Raw genomic sequence first — 17,152 nt, forward strand, 5'->3', positions numbered from 1 at the left:
GGCGAATCGGGTGGGTGTGCATGTGTATGTATTTAGGGTATCTCCTACCACCATGCCATGTAGATGTCTAGCATGGGGAATGGAAAAGATGCTGAATGTCGCCACTGCTGCTGCAGTCTTATCTGCAAGCTGCAGCTTCGAAATGCCGAGCCGGAGGCCTGAGTGCCTGTGCCCAAGCGCCTCCCTTGGAGGGCTCTTACAGTAAAAGGAAGTATATCGCAAGAGGGGTTGCGGTGCGAATGGACAGTTCCCACGGGGTAAATGCTGCACACAAAATCCTTGCTACCCTTCTTACCAGAGGCACTCAGCCTGTTCCCTCTTCTAGCGCTCAGCTTTGAGGCCTGCGTGTCAAGAGTTGCTTCAGGTAATGCAGCATCCCTGGGACCTTCTCCACTGTTCTGCAATGCCCTTGTGACGGTTTAGGGGATGTTGGAAGGATGATATTCCTGTGGCTCTCTCAGGGACTCCTTGGTGGGTCTCATGTGAGTTGTGTGCAAAGAGGCTTGGGCTGGCAAGGCTGTAGGTAGGTGAGGGGCAATTGGGGATGGAGAAGACTAAGGTAAGTTATGGCACTTGCTGCAGAGATCAGGAGAGGACAGAGCACAGGTGAGGAGCTGGGGACTTTGGGGACATGCGTGGGGGTGCATGTAAGCAGGGCAGGGTCTGATGGTTGTGGAGGGCAGCGGTTGGGGTGGGAGCGAGGAATAGCATGCTTTAGGGGACACTGAGCCACGCTGCCATGAGGAGGATGTAGGGAAACTGAGGGTCTGTGTATCTGGGCTCAGACAGTGTGGATGATTACAGGGAGTCGAGTCATGGGAGGGACTGGAAGGAGCTGGCTTGGTAAGAGGGACGATGGGGCTGTGCATGGCTGTGGTTGTATATGGTGGTGAGGGGGCAGGAAGTGGGTGTTGAACTGGGAAGCAGAGGGGAGGCAGCAGAGGTCCCATCGCTGCTAGCTGTTCAGATTGCCGTGCCATCTTCTCCCAGCACTGGAAGCATCAGCCCCCTCACAGGCCTGCAAGGGGCAGAGCTCCCCCTCTGCAACCCTGTCACCCAGAGCACGCTGTCAGGGCCCACATTTCTGTACCTGGCTCGCAGCAATGAAGAGTGCCCCACTCACGCTGCACGGTTAGATCACGCTTCCTGCAGCGGACAGCCTGGGACGGGGAGCTGATGGGATGTGAATGAACAGCAAGTGATCTGCCTTTCCACCGTGGTCGAGTTAAATGGGTCAGGATAGGGTTCCCCATGGTTTCTGATACAGGCAGTAACCCTAGGGTGTTATTCCTCCTCCTGGGACATGAGATATGCAGGCTGAAAGAACTGTTACTCGTAACGTTTCTACAGCACCTGCTACAGTGAGGGTCTGGTCCTGCTTGGGGCTGGGGGTACGAATGTCCTTATTGAACTTTCCACGTGGTAGTATGCAGGTGGCCCAGTCATGGCCGGAGACCCCAGGCGTTGCGCAGGCACAGAGCAGAAGTGGTCCCTGCCCCTCCGTCAGGACTGATCAGGCTTCCTGTGGCTGCCCGGTGACTGGGTGTGTGCCCATGTGACTTTGTAATTGCTAACGGTGGAAAATTTTCCATCGGTTCCAGTTGGCACCGAGGTCTGGAAGGGAGCAGCAAGTCTGTGTGGTTGTCTGGCAGCTGGGGCCTGGGTTCCTCTAGCTGCCACCTCCAGAGATCGGAAGAAAACTGAAATGGAGCCTGCGGACGTGTCCCTGCATGTGGACGACTAGGGGCTTGCTTTCGCTGCATAGAAAGCCGTGGGCTCCTTCTTGGTTGCCCCGGGGTGACTACCACAGCTGCGCTCCCGCAGGAAAGGCAGTGAGGCTGCCGTGCTACTGCAAGGTCAACTCCAGGGAGCGCGCGGCATTGAGCTCTGCAAATTCGCCTTGCCGTAAAACTCACACGCGTGGTGTTGGCCGCGCTTTCCCCTGGGGAGCGGTGGCATGCAGTAGTTACCCCGAGGTGAAAAGACACAGCTCTTTATGAAGCGAAGCAAGCCCGGAGGAATTTTCCCCTTGTGGCCAGCTGTTGTCCTGGGCCTGGCTTGCGTCCTGCAGCACTTCCCACTCCGCGTTTCCTCGGGGAGGGGACCAGGGCCAGCCCACCCTCCGGACTCCCTTCGCCGGGTGAGTGGGTGCCACCTCGGGCTCGCTGGGGTAAGTGGCTGTGGTGGAGCCCAGCAGCATCCTGTTGTCTCTGCAGGGATCCTCTTGGGCAGCAGAGTTTTCCCCACCCCCAGCTCTGCCGCTGCCTCTTTGTTTTCTGGCAGAAGCCTCCGTGCCTTTTCATTGCCGTTGAGGCGCTGAGCAGGAGCCTACATGTGCCGTGTGTGTGTCTTGCTGGGAACGTGATGCGGGCTGGCGAGCCTGCTGGGCTGCGCGTCTCCCTCGCGGGGCTGCGGAGGCCAGCTGGCACCTTTGGGGGCTCCTTTCCTTGGGCTGTTCCTCTGCTCGAGCAGGGCTCTGAGGCTGCTGCTTTCCTCTGGTAAACCCTCTTTTACACTGGCAGCATTTCTGCACCTTGCCACAAGTGGAGTAAGTTGGATGGGAAGGGGACAGTTCTCAGCTCGGCTCTGCTCGCGGCTTGGGCTCTCTGCTGCGGTCCTCTCGTGCCATCACTCCTGCCGAGAAGATACCTGAGATTAGAGCAGTGCAAAGGAATATGGGGGGGTGGGGTGCTGCGGATCTGGATGCAGCAGTGGCTAAGGATTGCTTGTGCTGTGCCTGCCTCTCTGTGTATTTGATCTCTCGACTTCCAGTGGGGACTGAATTCCTGTGCTGGATTCTGGGCTCGGCTCTTGTGAAAGGATCCAATTATTTCAGAGCTTTGAGCATCTCCATTTGCTGCCCATATTTGCAGCGCCCGGGTCTGCGCTGGCTGGAATTCCAAGTGATTAACGTGACTGTGACATCCCTCCTAGGGGTGTTATCTTTGCTCGCTGTCCCCCACCGCCCCCCTCTTCCTCCTCCAGCAGCGAGCGAGCGAGACAGGCAGGCAGGCAGAGACAAAGGTCTGTCCTCAACCTGGGCTGTCCTCCCCATGAGCGGCTGCTGCATGGGATTTCCCCGCTCTGCATGCTGCAGGTTTCGTGGACTCCTGATTAACGTTTGAGCCGGGAGGCTGCAGGCTGTATCGCCGAGGTTTGAGCCTGCGGGGCTGGGCGGGCAGGGGGTGCTGCCGGCTTTGGAGAGCCGGCTGATTGTCCTGCCGGATGTTAAGCTGCTTTTCATTCTTTGACTGTGCTTTTCTGGGGAAAGGGGCAGCTATGCATGGAGGGGAGGTTAGCGTGGGGGGTTTGGGGGGGGGTTGGACATGGGGGAGAGCCGTACACAGGTGGCTGTTGTGTAGTGGGATCTGCTCCCCCTTCCCAGCCGCGGGCTATTGTCAGCGTCTCTGTTTGCATGCGAGGCACCAAGGCAAGGTGTGCGGAGGTGGTCTGCGCGGGTGTCAGGCAGCACGGGGTGAGCCGCCAGGCTGGCAGCTCTGCTCTGGCCTCCTGAGCCACCGGGAGAGATTTCATTGTGTCGTCCCAGGTCGGCCGGGTGGAAGGGCTCGGTGCCCACGTAGCCTCCTACAGCACCTTGCGTGTGGGCCTGCGGCTGGGAAGGCACTGTGCACCGCTGGGCAGACCTCAGCCTGCAGGGAGACCCGGGAGCCGATGGGGCGCCTGGTTGCTTGGGAGCCCGCTGGAGCTGTGGTGAGGCTCCCTGTGGGGCAGGCTGCTCTGTCCTCGGGGCTCCTGCACCCTGCTTCGGTGCACCTGGACAGTGTCCCCTCTTGCAGGCTGGGAGGAAGGGCAGCAGCAGCACCTCCCTGACACAGGAGGGTAGAGGGAAGTGTGGGGTTTGTCTCTGTAGAAGCTGTCTTTGATGATTTCTAGGAGCTTGCAGCTTCTAACATGGGCACTCCCTCTTGCCCCATCCTTCCCTTCTGGGCTTGGGCTTCCTCCGTGTTATCTGCACAGGGGCCAGCACTGAGCAAGGCTCTGCAGCTGCATAAATCTGGTACGGCAGGAGGCTTCCTTCTGAGGAGCCCCTGAGAGCAGCACTTGCCTCTGCAGTGGGGCAGGGATGCTCCCTCTCTCTGCCTCATCTTTTTTTTCCCCTTTCCCTTGCTTCCACGAAGTGTGGGCTCATTCCTCTGTGACCCAAAGCCCAGGGGAGAGCCAGAGCCATATCTCCTCCTTTCATCTCTCCTTTCAGGTACAGTTTGCTGCTGAAGCATCTCCCTCACTGGTTTCTTCACAGGGTTGCCACCTCTCCCATGGACAGTGCTATAAGTGGTTCCCATCTCTCTCCTGACTACAGTATACCTGGTCTTGCAGGCCATGGAGAAACCATTCTGTGATGGCAGCATTGCTGCTGGTGCCGCCGTCCTCCAGGGGTGTGATGGAAACTTTCTGCCTGCTTCTCAAGCTCAGCTCTTAGCATGTGCCAGGGAGCCTGTGCTTTTACACTTCCACTGGCTAGATTTCCCCTATTAAATATTTTTCTTGGTTCAGATAGGACTGATGGAGCTGTGACTTATCTTCCAAGCAGTCAGTTTCCAGCAGTTTCTGTTTGTCTTCTCTTGCCTCATGCTCTGCTTGTACCGAGACTAATCCTTTGCCTTCTTGTAATGACTGCCCCTCTCTTTCCTTGCTCTGTGGCTCCTGCATCACCCCGCAGTGAAGCTGGGAAGGTTTGGTCTCCTAAGCGCTTCCCAGGAGAGGGAGCAGGAGAGAGGGAGGCAGCAAAGGTCAGTTCAGGGATTCCTTCTCTGTGGTCTGAATGGTGTGAGGACCTCTCTCAGCCCTGCTGGTCCCCACGCGTGGCTATCTGCCCCAGGCAGCAGGGCTCAGACCACAGTCTTTTGTCCCCCGACTCACTGGCAGTGCTGCTTTGGCAGTGCTGCTACGTGGATTCCCACTGTGTGAGCTTGGCCCCTTTGGGAACAGCACTCCCTCTCCTCCTTGCACCAGTGTCACGCTGGTAGCCCTGCCAGGCCCCCCTTTCTCTGCCTGTCCTGTCCCCACACCCTTGGTGTGGTGCAGTACAGTTAAAATGGCAACAGATCCTTTTGCAGGTCGGAGCCTTTGGCTGCAGCCCAGTGTACAGTACAGCTGCTGCATCACCCAGCTGGGAACTCTTCCTCACCTGCCATCCTGCTTTCTTGCCACCAGATTGGGGCCATGGTCTGTTTATTCTGTGTCCCCCCGATGTGCTAATAGGAATGAAGCCAACAGGTAATCCAGGTCCCTGACCCTCAGTCCTGGCTGTGCCATCCTGCATCATCCCTGCTGGATGGGTTGGGGTCTGGTAGCTCAGTGTCCCCGAGGTGGTGGAACACAGTGTCTCTGCCCCAGCACCAGGGACACGCTCGCTCCCTCCCTGCTCTTCCTTTAGCACTGTGGGTATCCTGGCTGTTGAAGTGTAGCGCCCTTTCTCCAAGCCTAGCCAGGCGAGATGCAGTGAAGAAATCTGCGTCTGACGTAGCTGTGGAGCCAGGTGCTGGGAGACCTTGGAGAAAAGACAGCAGGCATGTGTCCCCGGTGGCACTGCAGCGCCATAAAAAGAGATTCCTCCTTCCTCATCACAGTGCTCCCTGTCCTAGGCTGCCAGGCAGCCCTCCAAGAGGGTGTGCAAGGCGGTCCCTCCCAGGGTGTACCTGTAGACAGAAGGAACCCTTTTGGGGTGAGGTGGGGAACCCTGCCGCCTCTCCTGCATGATGCCTTAGGCAATGGTGTCCAGCTTGGCAAAATGGGGTGGAGTTCCTCATGCAAGGTGTGGGTGCTACTGGCTAGCGCTGGCATCACCTGGTAACTGGTGTTGAAATTTCAGCTGGGACAGGTCTGTGGTGTCAGTGTGTCAGCCTCACCTGATGGACCCGTTCTCCTGAAATGCAGCTGCCTCTGGGGAGCAAATGGCTCAGCCTACCTACACGAGGACTTGGGAAGGGATGTGACCACAGAGGAACGCAGGAAGGAGAAAGAAATGATGCAGGTTGAAACTGCGGATTTGTCCCAGCGTGGACACAGGCAGGAAGGATATGGCATTCTCCTGCCGTGCCATGCTGACTCTTTTGCTGCCGGTTGCTGACTTTACTTCTGAGCGGTCGACTGTGCCGTGCAGGTCGTGGTACAAATCTCCCCCAGGGGTGGAGGAGGTAAGCAGCTAACTGGTGTAAGAGCTCTGCACTTTCCAGGCAGGCAGAACACAGTGAGTTAGCACCTCCACATCCTCCCATGGCCCACAACTGCGGGCATTCACCTGCTGTCCTACGTGCCTTCATGCAGGCCCTGTGCAGGGTGCCAGGAGAAGCTGTTTTTACAAAGAGCCGTTGTTGAAGCTTGAGATCGGACATTTGATGTGCCATGGTGTGAATTTGCCCTGCTGTGAGCGCTCCCAGGGAGCTAGCGTATCACTTCTCTATCCTGGCTGATCCCTGGCGATGCCCTTCCCTTGACACTGCTGGCAGTGGCTCCCGGGCTGGCCTGCTTTCTGTGACTGGCTGCAAGTGCCTATTAATTAGAGATGCCATTGAAAATCTAATGAAAGACCAGTCCATTTCCTGGAACAGCCAAGGTCAGCCCCGGTGCTGCACCAAGCACTGCGAGTGGCCTGCTGACGCTGGGACTCCAACTAGAAAGATTTTGGGTTGCAGAATTTGCCATACCAGGGTGTCATAATAGGGGTGCACTTGGGTGTTCGGTGTTTCTCAGCATGCCTTCAGGGATTTCATTCACCTACCTGGCCCTGCTGTTTCCAGTCTGATCCTGTGCATTGGAGTGCTGATCTGCACCCTGCTTGGAGGGCAGTGGCTCCAGGAGACAGATCCTGTAGTGCCCCACACCTCATGGAGGGATGATCTGATGCGGTGGCAAGATGTGGGCTTCACACTGAGCCTGACTGGTGCCTGAGGCATTGCGGAGGGTTAGGCGAGACGATGTAGGGCCACGCTGCCTTCGGGACAGCGCTTGCAGTCGGGATGCCCAGCCGGACAGGCAGCAGCTTCCCTCTGAACAGCTGCCGTAGTGGGCTCCTGGGCAAGGACTGAGTGGGAAGAGAGGTGGGGAGTGTGTGGGCCCCAGGGACGGGCAGCGCTGCCTCGCTTTGCCCAGGGGTTCCTCTACCCTCAGCCCCTCCATCATGGGATGGAGGTTCCCAAGGGCTTGTGCTCGCTGTGAAGGTGTCATATCACAGGCTGCTGCCCAGGCTGACTCTCCTCCTTGCCCTCCCCCAGGCATCAAAGGTACAGTGCTGGTGGATTATGACCACAGGGAAGCTGTGGCTGTGCCCAGGAAGCTGTGTTGCATCTACAAATCTCCTTCGTACATCAAGGGCACCTTTGAGCAGGTGAGTGCTGTGCACATGAAAGGACTGCTGTCTGCTCTGGGGGAAGCTGGTGGGGGGCCATCATGGCTCAGGGCTGTCAAGGTCCCAGTTTCTGCCTTCCTGCCAGACATTACTTAGTAGAGGAAGGAAATTGCAAGCTCTTCTCCTTGTCTGTAGGGCCACAAAGTGACGTGTGCTGTGGGTGAAAGGGCTGGGAGGTGGACATGAGACCAGTGGCCTGGGTGGGGGCTGGTGATCGGCAGCATCTTGGAAAGCAAACTATGAAATTGTCACCAAAAATAAGTAGGAATCTGTTCAAATGCACAGGTTTTTGTGAAGGTAAACAAGCAAAAGGCATATAAAATACAAGAAAGGAATGAGAATTCACAGCTTAGCTTAAAGTATTTGTGGTTTAAATGGAAATCATATCGACCGTGCTGCCCAAGGTGGCCTGTAGATGTATGTGGTCTTTGGATTTGGAAGGCTGAGAGAGGCTGAACATGAATACTGCCTTCTCTGCCTGTGTGATGCCACAGGCGGGTGGTACCTTCCTGCCCTTCTCTCAGTGAGCTCCTGAATCACTCCAGCCCTGCATCTTCCTCTCTCCTTCCCTGTCAGAGCTGCTGTGGAGACTGAAGAGCTGGAGAGGACAGTGCAGAGGTTTGGAGGCACACCGTGATGGTGGGAGCCATTCCACGGCAGCCACGCCGCTTTTGGGGGGTGCCCGACTGGCAGGTGTCTTCAGCTAGTTGTGCCAACGACTGTCCACTGCAGGACGGGGAGCCTAATCTGGAGTGGAGTGGGGTTCTGCTGCAGAGGGGTGAGTGTGGGAGGCAGCCAGGTCAGGCTGCAGCGCAGCAGGTTACACCCTTCATCACTCCTCCTAAACAAAATCCCTGAGCCCAACTGCCTTGGCCTGGCACCCTCCCATCCCCATCAGTGGGGAGCAAAATACCATGCAGCCTCAGTCCCCAGATGGCCTTGACCCACTTAAGGAATTGTTTTCCCTATCACATACCTGCCCCCAAGCCTTTGCTGCCATGGGAGCAGACAGCGCTGTGGGGACAGGCTGAGGGCAGAGCTGCCAAACCCAGGCTGTTTGTCAGGCTCTGGAGCTCCTCAGCCTGGTGGTGACTTTTCTGCAGAGATCCCATCCCCTCGGGACTTGTGACTGTTCCAGTATTTATCATGGCAGACATAGCTCCTGGCCAGAACTCTGGTGGCTCTGAAACTGGACTTAAAATCAAAACTGAGGCCCCATGTAGCAGAGAGTAGGCCAAGCCCTCAAGATAGACAGAGATGGGTGGTGTGGATGGGTAGTGCAGGAGCCCACGGTGGGCTCTGCTTCAACAACTCACTGATCATAGGTTAGGACAAGCTGGAGGCATCGTTAACCTGCAGCCCTCACTACCACCAACCTGCTAGCTCAAGTGTTTGAGGTCTCTGGTTCAGGCCAGCTCAGAGCAGGGCTAACTGCAATGTTAGATCAGATTCCCTCAGGCTGAACAGCCCAATTCCTGGCCCCACTGGGGGGCTGGAAGCGTAGGGAGCCAGGCCTGCCTTGTTCAGCACATGCGGCTGGGGAAGGTTTCTTTGGTGAGCACTTGGAGCTCTTGTTGCTGTTGCCCAAAGGAGTGATTACAGGCTTGAGCCCCTGGGACTGGTCTGACCTGCCTGACTCCTGCGCTCCAGAGCAGTGCAAGCACATCAAGTCCCTGGCAGTGAGCAGGCCCCCCTTCTCCCCACTTGCTCAGACTTGTTCCCAGTAGCCTCCAGCCCAGCTGGAGACTCCTTTTTGTGCCCAGGCCAGGAAGGAAGTGCTGATCCTGCAGGTGGGTGATGCCACAGAGTTCCCCAGAGAGCCACACCAAGCTGGTTCCTCTTCCTGTCCCCAGAGAGGGAGGTCTGAATAGGGGTGTATGCGGAGCTGCCCACGTCCCAACATGTCCCCTGCTGCCCAAAGGCTGACTGAGGACCGAGATCCTGGGCTGATCTGCTTCCTCTTGCTCTGTCCTTCCAGATGCTGCGCTGCAGTGCACCCCATAACAGAGGGCTCACCCGGACATCCTGAACAAGGGGGGTCCAGCTCCCACCCGCTGCCCTCACACAGCGGCCCTGTGGCACTTTACTGTCCCTCCCCTGCTGCTGCATGGGCTGTTTTGACTCCGGCTCCACTCGGGGTCCAGCCAAGTAAGGCTCCATGCGGCACATCCACGCAGAGGCATCCCTGCCCCCAGAGCGCAGCACGGACTCTGGCCTGTCCCGGCCAGGTGGAGAGGCGGCCTTGGAGCCTTCCTCGCAATGCTGCACTCACCGCAGCATCCTCATGGGCTACAACGAGACAGAGATCAAGCGCCAGAAGGTTTACCAGGTCTCCATCTTCTCCCATCTCTCCAGCTCCTCCGAGAACACAGAGCAGCGGACAGGCAGCCGGCCAGCCATTAAGAGAGGATACCCTGAGCAGCGAACTCCGGAAGGGGCACGGGATCCCAAACGAACTCACTGGGGTGGCGGGGGGGTGGATGGCAAGTGGGATGGGGGTCCTGGGCAGGGTTCCCTGGACGATGACGATGCCTTCGAGGATGGTCTGCTGGTGGAGGAGCTATCCCTGTGCGGCTCTGCTCAGCACTTCTCTCACAGTGGGCTGCGGGTGGTGGAGCACCGATGCGAGGGCAGCCCGAGCCACAGTCCCAAGGCCAGCAGAGAGGAGAGGTCGCAGGATGCCTCGTCCTCCTGGCCACAGCACATTGCTTGCAGTACTTTGCACACAAGAGACAGTTGCCCTGCCCCGCCAGAGGATCAGCCTGGAGACTACGGGGAGAACGGGGAGCGGGCAAGTGGCCACAACCTACTTGAACTTGATTTGCACAATATTGCACAAACACCCCAGGCAGCCTCTGGTGGGAAGAGAGAGAAGCCGGAGAGCAGCCCTGCTCATAGTAGCAGGACTGGCAGAGAAGGGAAATGGCTAGTGATGGCCAACGGGTGCAAGGAGCCCCCAGCTCCTCAGACGGCACTCAGCCCTGAGCCCAGCAGCCTGAGCTCCTCAGAGAAGACACCCTGCGGGAGCAGCCGGCTCAGCGGGCGCAGCTGCCCAGCCAAACGGAAGCTGCTGCCGGCCGGGGAGGTTGCAGCTGATTCCTGCTCGGAGGACGAGAGCCTGTCCCCACCAGCGAGGAAGAAGAGGGCCCTGCCATGCCATCCAGTGCCCACGGCCTGCCGCAGCACCGATGCCAAGGGGGCCCCTTTCTGGAATCACCTGCTTCCAGCAGCCAAGGTGAGCATCACTCGTGGAGGGTGGGAAGAGGCAGGGAGCAGCCTGGGGATGCCCAGAGCTCAGGGTTGTGCTGGTGGGCACGTGGCCTACAGTGGCAAAGAACCCTGTCCTGTCCCAGTGCCGTAGCACTGGTGCAAGCAGGGCAGTGGCTTCCAGCCAGCCCTGAGGCACGCAGTCTGTAGCGTGTCACTGGCTCTTGACCTGCTGTGATCACTGGATCAGCCCCTTGCAACCAGCTCTCTGGCATGGTGAGAGCCTTGCACGAGGAGGATGCTACTTCCCCATGACAGCGGGAGCTGGAGACACGGTGCGGGGGACCGTTGGCTGCAGCCAGGTCAGCGTCTGACAGCTTCGCATTAAGCCAGGCATGTTGTCAGGCTTGCCATGAGCAGCTGTCCTCTGTATGCCTGGGGAGGAGGAAGGCAGAGGGATGGGGACTGCTTCGGCCTCTGTCCATGACATTTGTCATGGTGCTGGGCCTGCTGGGCAATGGTTTGGTGGCATGGAGCAGGGCTGGACAGCTCTGGCCAGGGAATGGGGGTCCTGGTGCTGTGTGCAGAGATGCTGCCAGCTCCTCTGTGGTGCTGGGATGCCTCTTGTGTGTCCTCAGGGTGCCACAAGCCTTCCAGAGATGGGGCAGACCCCTGAGGTTTGCAACCACCCTGGTAGCTCAGGAGCAGCCTGCAATTCTACCCAGTTTGCCAGTTCATCTTGACCAGATCTCTGCCCCCACTGTAAGCTGCTGGCCAAAGTAGCAGCAGGTTCATGCCAGAGCCAGCACACTCCCATCCTTCCATGGGACATCCCGTGGTGCAGGGACTGACAGGGACAGACAGCAGAGATGCACTGTTTTGGAGACAAGCAGTGCCATTGGCACGGCACAGCTCCATCCCTGCCCATGCACCCTTTTGGGTGACTGTCCCCAGCCTGCCTGCCCCCAGCGCTGCCCTCCCAGAGCATGGCCCTCTGGCAGCTTCCCTCGAGCCTACAGCTCAGTCATGCCGGCCGGCTCCATCATCCCTTTGTGTTGTGCAGCCCTTTGTGTGGCTTCCAGAAAGGAAAATCCCTGAAAAGGGGACACCGTGTAAAAGGAGGCAGCAGTGTGGCCCTAGCTGTAACACCCCCTGCTACTGCCGTAGAGGGCTGGCTGTGGGCAGGGGTGGGCAAGCACAACCCTATGCCCAGCAGCATTGCCATGGGCTTTGCATGAATCCCCTGGGGCTGGAGTTTGACCTGGACTGGCCGGGGAGCTTTGTGGTATGTGGTACCATTCCCTGGGATGTGCAAGGGGGTGTTTGTGCCTGGGTCTGTCTGTCTGCAGCAGTCTTTGGCAGTGCAAGGGCAGCGTTGCCTCCTTTCATGTTTGCCCAGTGGGCTAGCTGGGAGACCTGTTATGCAGGGTGGGAGGCAAGGAGCTGAGCGAGGCAACCTTGGCCCAGGTGACAACACTCCTTTCCCCAGTGGAGCCCCTTTGAGAGGGTAAGGACCTGCTCTTGGAGCCGAGTCCTGGTTTGGACAGCCCTGTGTCCCCAGCAGGGACTGCTGACGGCTCCCTGGGGCAGGGGGAGGCTGCGCATGGGAGCCCAGCCAATCTACTGGGGCTGTTGTGGGGCTGCATGGCAAGGGGGGGATGGCACCTCCTGGAGGTGTGTAGCCCCCAATTGCTGCCTTAACATGGCTCTCGGTCTTGCATCCCCCCAGAGCTCTGCAGATTGCACTACAGTCGGGAGGAGGCTGAAGAGCGGGCTGCGCCTCAAATCGTGAGTGTCCCTGCCTGCCTTGGAGCAGGGCCCTGGGGGCAGCAGTGTGGGCTCTGGGTGCACGGCAATTCCAGCACCCTACCAGCCATGTGGGAGGGTCAGGGTTCGGGTTAATCCCTGTCCTTTTCCTGCTCCAGGCATCTCCCCTCGGCAAGACCCTGGGCTGTGGGGTGGAGGGGAGGTTCTGCTGCACCTCCTGGAGTGGGAAAGTCTGTTCAACGTCTGTTATAGAGAGAGACGGGGGGCCCAGAGAGAGAGACAGGGTTTGTTGCTGCCCGGTAAGGGCCCACGCCCCTGTGGACACAGAGCACAGGGCTGCCTGCTCTCTGGTTTGGCACTGACACTCTCTCCTCTCTCAAAGGCGACATCTCCGGAGCAGCCTCCGGAGAGGGACCCGGCCCTCTGCAGCCCCCTGGACCACCACCACTGTCAGTCATGCTCTGCTGGGCAACTTTGAGGTAACGGCACCTGTGCTGTGACGGCCCGCCAGTGCAGGAGGGAACTGCCCAGGCTGGGCTGGGAACATGGCATAAGTTGCTGAGCCCGATGGGAGCATGCTGCTTTGTACAGCAGTTGGCACAGGGTTGGGGCTGCCTCTCCCGAAGAGCCTCGCCTATGTTGACTGTGTGGAGTGGCGTCTGTTCCCTGGCAGGACAGCTCACTCCAGCAGATCCTGGCGTGACACACCGGGCTGAACTTGTCCCCAGACTCTATTGAGAGGGCTGCTGCAGACTGGCCAAGCTAGGATGCTAGCACTCGTTCTTGGTGTTAGGTGGCTGGTTTCAGCCCATCCATTTAGGAATGGAGTCCATTTCAGAAATAGCAGTCAAAGTCCCTCACCGGCAGTCCCAGGAGAGCCTAGAGCCATATGAGGGCAGGCAGATGTGTGCTCGTGGTGGAGATGGAGGTGATTTCACATATAGCTTAGGGGTGAGGGGCAGACCCGGTGTTTGAAGGTCTGTAACACTTCTCTCCTCTCTCAGGAGTCCATCCTGAAGGGCCGCTTTGCACCATCAGGGAGGATCGAGGGTTTCACGGCGGAGATTGGAGCCAGCGGCTCCTACTGCCCACAGCATGCCACCCTGCCTGTTGACGTCACCTACTTCGACATCTCTGAACACAGCGCGCCCTCGCCTTTCCTGGTATGCCAGTGAGGGAGGGCTGGGCCAGTGGGGGAGGTGAGCAGGGGCTGTATCTGGGCACTGGACGTCCTCTGGGGCTGCTCTGCTCTTGAGAACATGGCACAAGCAACCACATATCCCAGGAGCCCCGGCACATCTTTGTACTGTAGCACCAGCCATGCCAGGGTCTGCTGCAGGGAGACAGAGGAGCAATATTTAACCCACAAGGCAAAGGGAGGAAGAGGTGGGCTTCCGATTTGTGGCAGGGCCTGCTGCTGTCCAGCCGTCTTGTGGCTGCTGCTTTGCCATCACCTCTGTGTTGTTGCTTGTTTGCCCCCTGGTCCAGAGGGAGACTGCCCTGAGCACCCTCTTGCAGCCTGCCCCTGGTTGCCTAGCCTCATGGTCTGCTGGTGAGAGGGGCTCCGGTCCCCGTATCAGAGCCCAGCTAGGCTCTCCATGGGCTTTTGCCCTCTCTCACGTGCTGTTTCTTTTGGCCCAGGGAGTGATTGATTTGGAGGCCTTGGGAAAGAAGGGTTACAGTGTCCCGAAAGCTGGAACCATCCAAGTGGTGAGTCATCCCCTGGCCTCTGGCAGTGCAGTGCGGAGGAGGTCTGGGTGGGCTCCCGTTGCTTTGAAGCATCCCCGGGACAAAAATGCTCCATTCTGTTGTTTTGGTGGGGCAAGCTCAGTGCAGAGTGAGTGTATGGCCACCAAGAGAGCACTGTGGAGGGAAGTGTGGGGTCCACAGGGGGCTAGCAGGGAGATAAGGGGATGGGAGACACAGGAAGGAAGAGGTTGATGAGGAGCAGCAGGAGTCTCAACAGCAGAGCTTGTGGGTGCCGTGGGGGTGAGATGGGAGCACGGGGGTAGAGGTGGGAGGAAAGGAACTTACCTGTGGGCTGTGCTGTCTGAGCTGTATGCACTGGCTCTTCTGTGAGGGATGCAAACTGGAAAAGAGCTGGGCGTTGGGCTACACCTTCTGGGGATGGTGTGGGGCAAGGACTGCTCTTGTGGGCACTTTGGCCTCCTGGCACTGCCCCAAGATGCCCTAGGCCTGTCCTATGGGTCCGTGCCCTGAGCACTTCCTAGTCTGACCCCCCCATCTCTGCTCCCAGACCTTATTTAACCCCAACAAGACTGTGGTGAAGATGTTCTTGGTCACATACGACTTCCAGGACATGCCGGCCAACCATATGACCTTCCTACGCCACCGCATCTTCTTGGTGCCTGTGGGGGAGGAGGAGGGGGCTGCCGTGGCCTCCAGCAACCCACCAGGCACTGGCCCACCCCGCAGGGTCCTCTGCTACCTGATGCACCTGAGGTAAGGCAGACCAGGAGGGATGCACAGCTGGTCTGGGGTCACTGCTGGACTCCCAGGCCCCTCTCCCATGTGTTCCTCCCTCCTCCAAACCTGCAGGCCCTGCCGCTATTGTGGAAGGACATTCTGACTTGGTAGCCCTGGGGAGGAGCAGGGAATGGTTGCCATCTGCACTAGAAGGGCTCTAGAGAGATTGGAGTTGCCGTCCTGCCCCGGGGCCGCAGTCTCTGCCCCTCTAGAGGCAGACAGAGTGGTGGTCACTCTGAGCAGGAGCAGAAGTAGGCAAGGGAGATGGTGGGAAGAAGCTTCCTGGATCGGAGTTGTGTCCTCCTGCCCTGCTCCACTGCCACCGGGTCCCTCTGAGGCTGCCATGTCCTTGCTTGCAAGTCTGAGGTTCCTCTGCCCTGCTTTCCTCTCTGCTCAGGTTTCACAGCTCCAAGTCGGGGAAGATCTACCTTCACAACGACATCCGGCTGCTCTTCTCCCGCAAGTCAATCGAGGTTGACTCGGGGATTCCCTATGAACTGAAATCCTTTACAGAGATGCCAAGGAACCCTTGCTACTCACCCTGGGCCTGAGCGCGGAGCCCCCTGACCTTCTCCGTCGCCCAGGGCCACTGGGGGAGCATCCAGCCCAGCACTTCTGAGAGAGATGAGTAAAGGGCCGGAGAGCAGGTGCCACCTTGAAGTATCACCCTCCCCACATGGCTGTGTCCTTCCCAGCACCATGGACATCATGGCTGTGCCCTGTGGCAAGGCTGGGATCACCAAGGGGGCTTGGGAAGGAGGGGCAGGGGCTGGTGAGCAGCCCCTGCACTCCAGAGACATGCCCAGGTCTTTCGGCGGCGCTGCTCCAAGCTCAGAGATGTGGCTGGGGTTGAGGGGGGAGCTCAGCCTGGAAGGGGGGCTTGGGGTGAGGCTGCCTGGGCCAGGCCCTGGGCTGGGAGCAGAAAGTGCAGAAGGGTTCATATTTATTAGTATTTATTGTCACTGGGAGTGTGGAGGAGGCTTGTGCAGAGGATTGAAGATGCTGTTCTTCCCTCACAGCCCTCCTGGCCTCGCAGGCACTGGACAAGCCACCCAGGCAGTGGGCAGGCTGCGCCCAGCAGTGTGGGGCCGCCAGCATTGTGGCGGGGCTGTGGGGACTGTGAGGGTCGCCAGCAGCAGGGGGGCATCCCCAGCTGTGCAAGGAGAGGGCGACCGACCTGTCAGAGGGGATAGGGCACAGCTCCCCTGCAGCAGGCTGAGACTTGCTGGGCCCCGTTCCTGCTGGGCCTGCTCCCCTTTGGGCAGCTTGGGGAGGCCTGTGCTTGCCCTGCAACTCCTTTAGGGCAAGGCAAGCCCCAGGAAGCCTGGAGCTGGCAGGGAAGCGGCTGTCACCGGAGAGGTGGCAGTGACATGAAGGGACAGGGACCTGGGGGGTCTCTGGAAGAGCAGGGGCAGCCCTTCCAGCAAGGGCCTCTGGAGCCCATGTGTGCCGCGGATTTGAGAGAAGGTGGAGATCACCAAAAGACCTTGGCCTTGTGCTGTCTGTGCGTGTGTGGGGTGAATCCTCTTGCTTCTGCGGCCGCCGGGAACCTGCTTTGGGCAAGGGCCTGCCAACAGCATGATCAGCTGCTGGCAGAGGCGGAGGAGGCCTGGCTGGGTCCGGGGGTAGCATGGGGAAGAGAGGAAGCAGCAGAGGGAATCGAACCATCAGCTTGGGGTGGGGATTATTCCCAGTGGTATCTCTTCCTGCCCCTAAGCCTTGGGAAATGTGTGTGAGAAGAACACGTTAAGCCCGGGGGATGTCAGGGACATGAGGGGCAGCCTGCAAGGGAAAAGCGGCCTCAGAGCTTGTCAATACCTGATCTGAGCCACCCCAGTGCTACGGCGTCGCTGCTAGGCTTTTCCTGGAAGATCAGGCTGGGGGGAGCCCCAGCCAGGATCCCCGAGAAGGGAGGAAGAAGGGGCCAGGTCGCAGCCCAGCGAACACCCCTCGTGTGCCCCTGAGGGCCAGCACAGCTGTGCCAGCAGGGCCGGCGCTGGGCCCCTTCCCCCAGCACCGGCAGGAGCGAGGACCACAGCGCTGCAGCCTCACCGGCGGTAGGCCCAGGCCCCTGCGGCTGCCTGGGCTCCGGGAGGGACAGGCCGGAGTCCTGCTCGCTGCCCGGGCAGGGGGGTGGCAGAAGAGGCCGGGGTCGCTGGCCCCAGCAGGGGGGAGGCCGGGGTCCTCAGCCTGCCCCTGGCCTGGGGGAACGCTGCTGCGGGAACGTGAGAGCTGTGGGAGCAGCTGTGCCCGGTACTTTTTGTGTTTGTTTTTAATTTAATAAACGCTGGCTTGGACACCGAGCCCTGGCTCTGCCTCTGC

At 59.1% G+C, this 17,152-nt stretch overlaps 1 protein-coding gene across 9 annotated transcripts in view; it reads left to right on the forward strand.

Annotated features, from left to right (window-relative positions):
• Positions 1-17,133, forward strand: part of LOC135323479 (atos homolog protein B-like) — a 41,576-nt gene extending 24,443 nt beyond the window's left edge. For 7 of the 9 annotated variants that reach the window (XM_064499661.1, XM_064499657.1, XM_064499666.1 and 4 more), the window contains 9 exons: positions 7,236-7,348; positions 7,946-8,147; positions 9,348-10,604; positions 12,306-12,364; positions 12,726-12,822; positions 13,348-13,506; positions 13,985-14,053; positions 14,601-14,806; positions 15,228-17,133. In XM_064499661.1, the coding sequence (XP_064355731.1) occupies positions 9,528-10,604; positions 12,306-12,364; positions 12,726-12,822; positions 13,348-13,506; positions 13,985-14,053; positions 14,601-14,806; positions 15,228-15,381 (1,821 nt within the window). In that variant the 5' untranslated portion in view covers positions 7,236-7,348; positions 7,946-8,147; positions 9,348-9,527 and the 3' untranslated portion in view covers positions 15,382-17,133. Of the gene's footprint in view, positions 1-1,602; positions 3,155-5,078; positions 6,159-7,235; positions 7,349-7,945; positions 8,148-9,347; positions 10,605-12,305; positions 12,365-12,725; positions 12,823-13,347; positions 13,507-13,984; positions 14,054-14,600; positions 14,807-15,227 lie in introns of those variants that run through there. The other 2 variants (XM_064499659.1, XM_064499665.1) reach the window with 2 other exon arrangements.
• The last annotated feature ends 19 nt before the right edge of the window (positions 17,134-17,152 follow it).

Source organism: Dromaius novaehollandiae, chromosome W, assembly GCF_036370855.1.
Source record: "Dromaius novaehollandiae isolate bDroNov1 chromosome W, bDroNov1.hap1, whole genome shotgun sequence".
Taxonomy (NCBI): Eukaryota; Metazoa; Chordata; class Aves; order Casuariiformes; family Dromaiidae; genus Dromaius; species Dromaius novaehollandiae.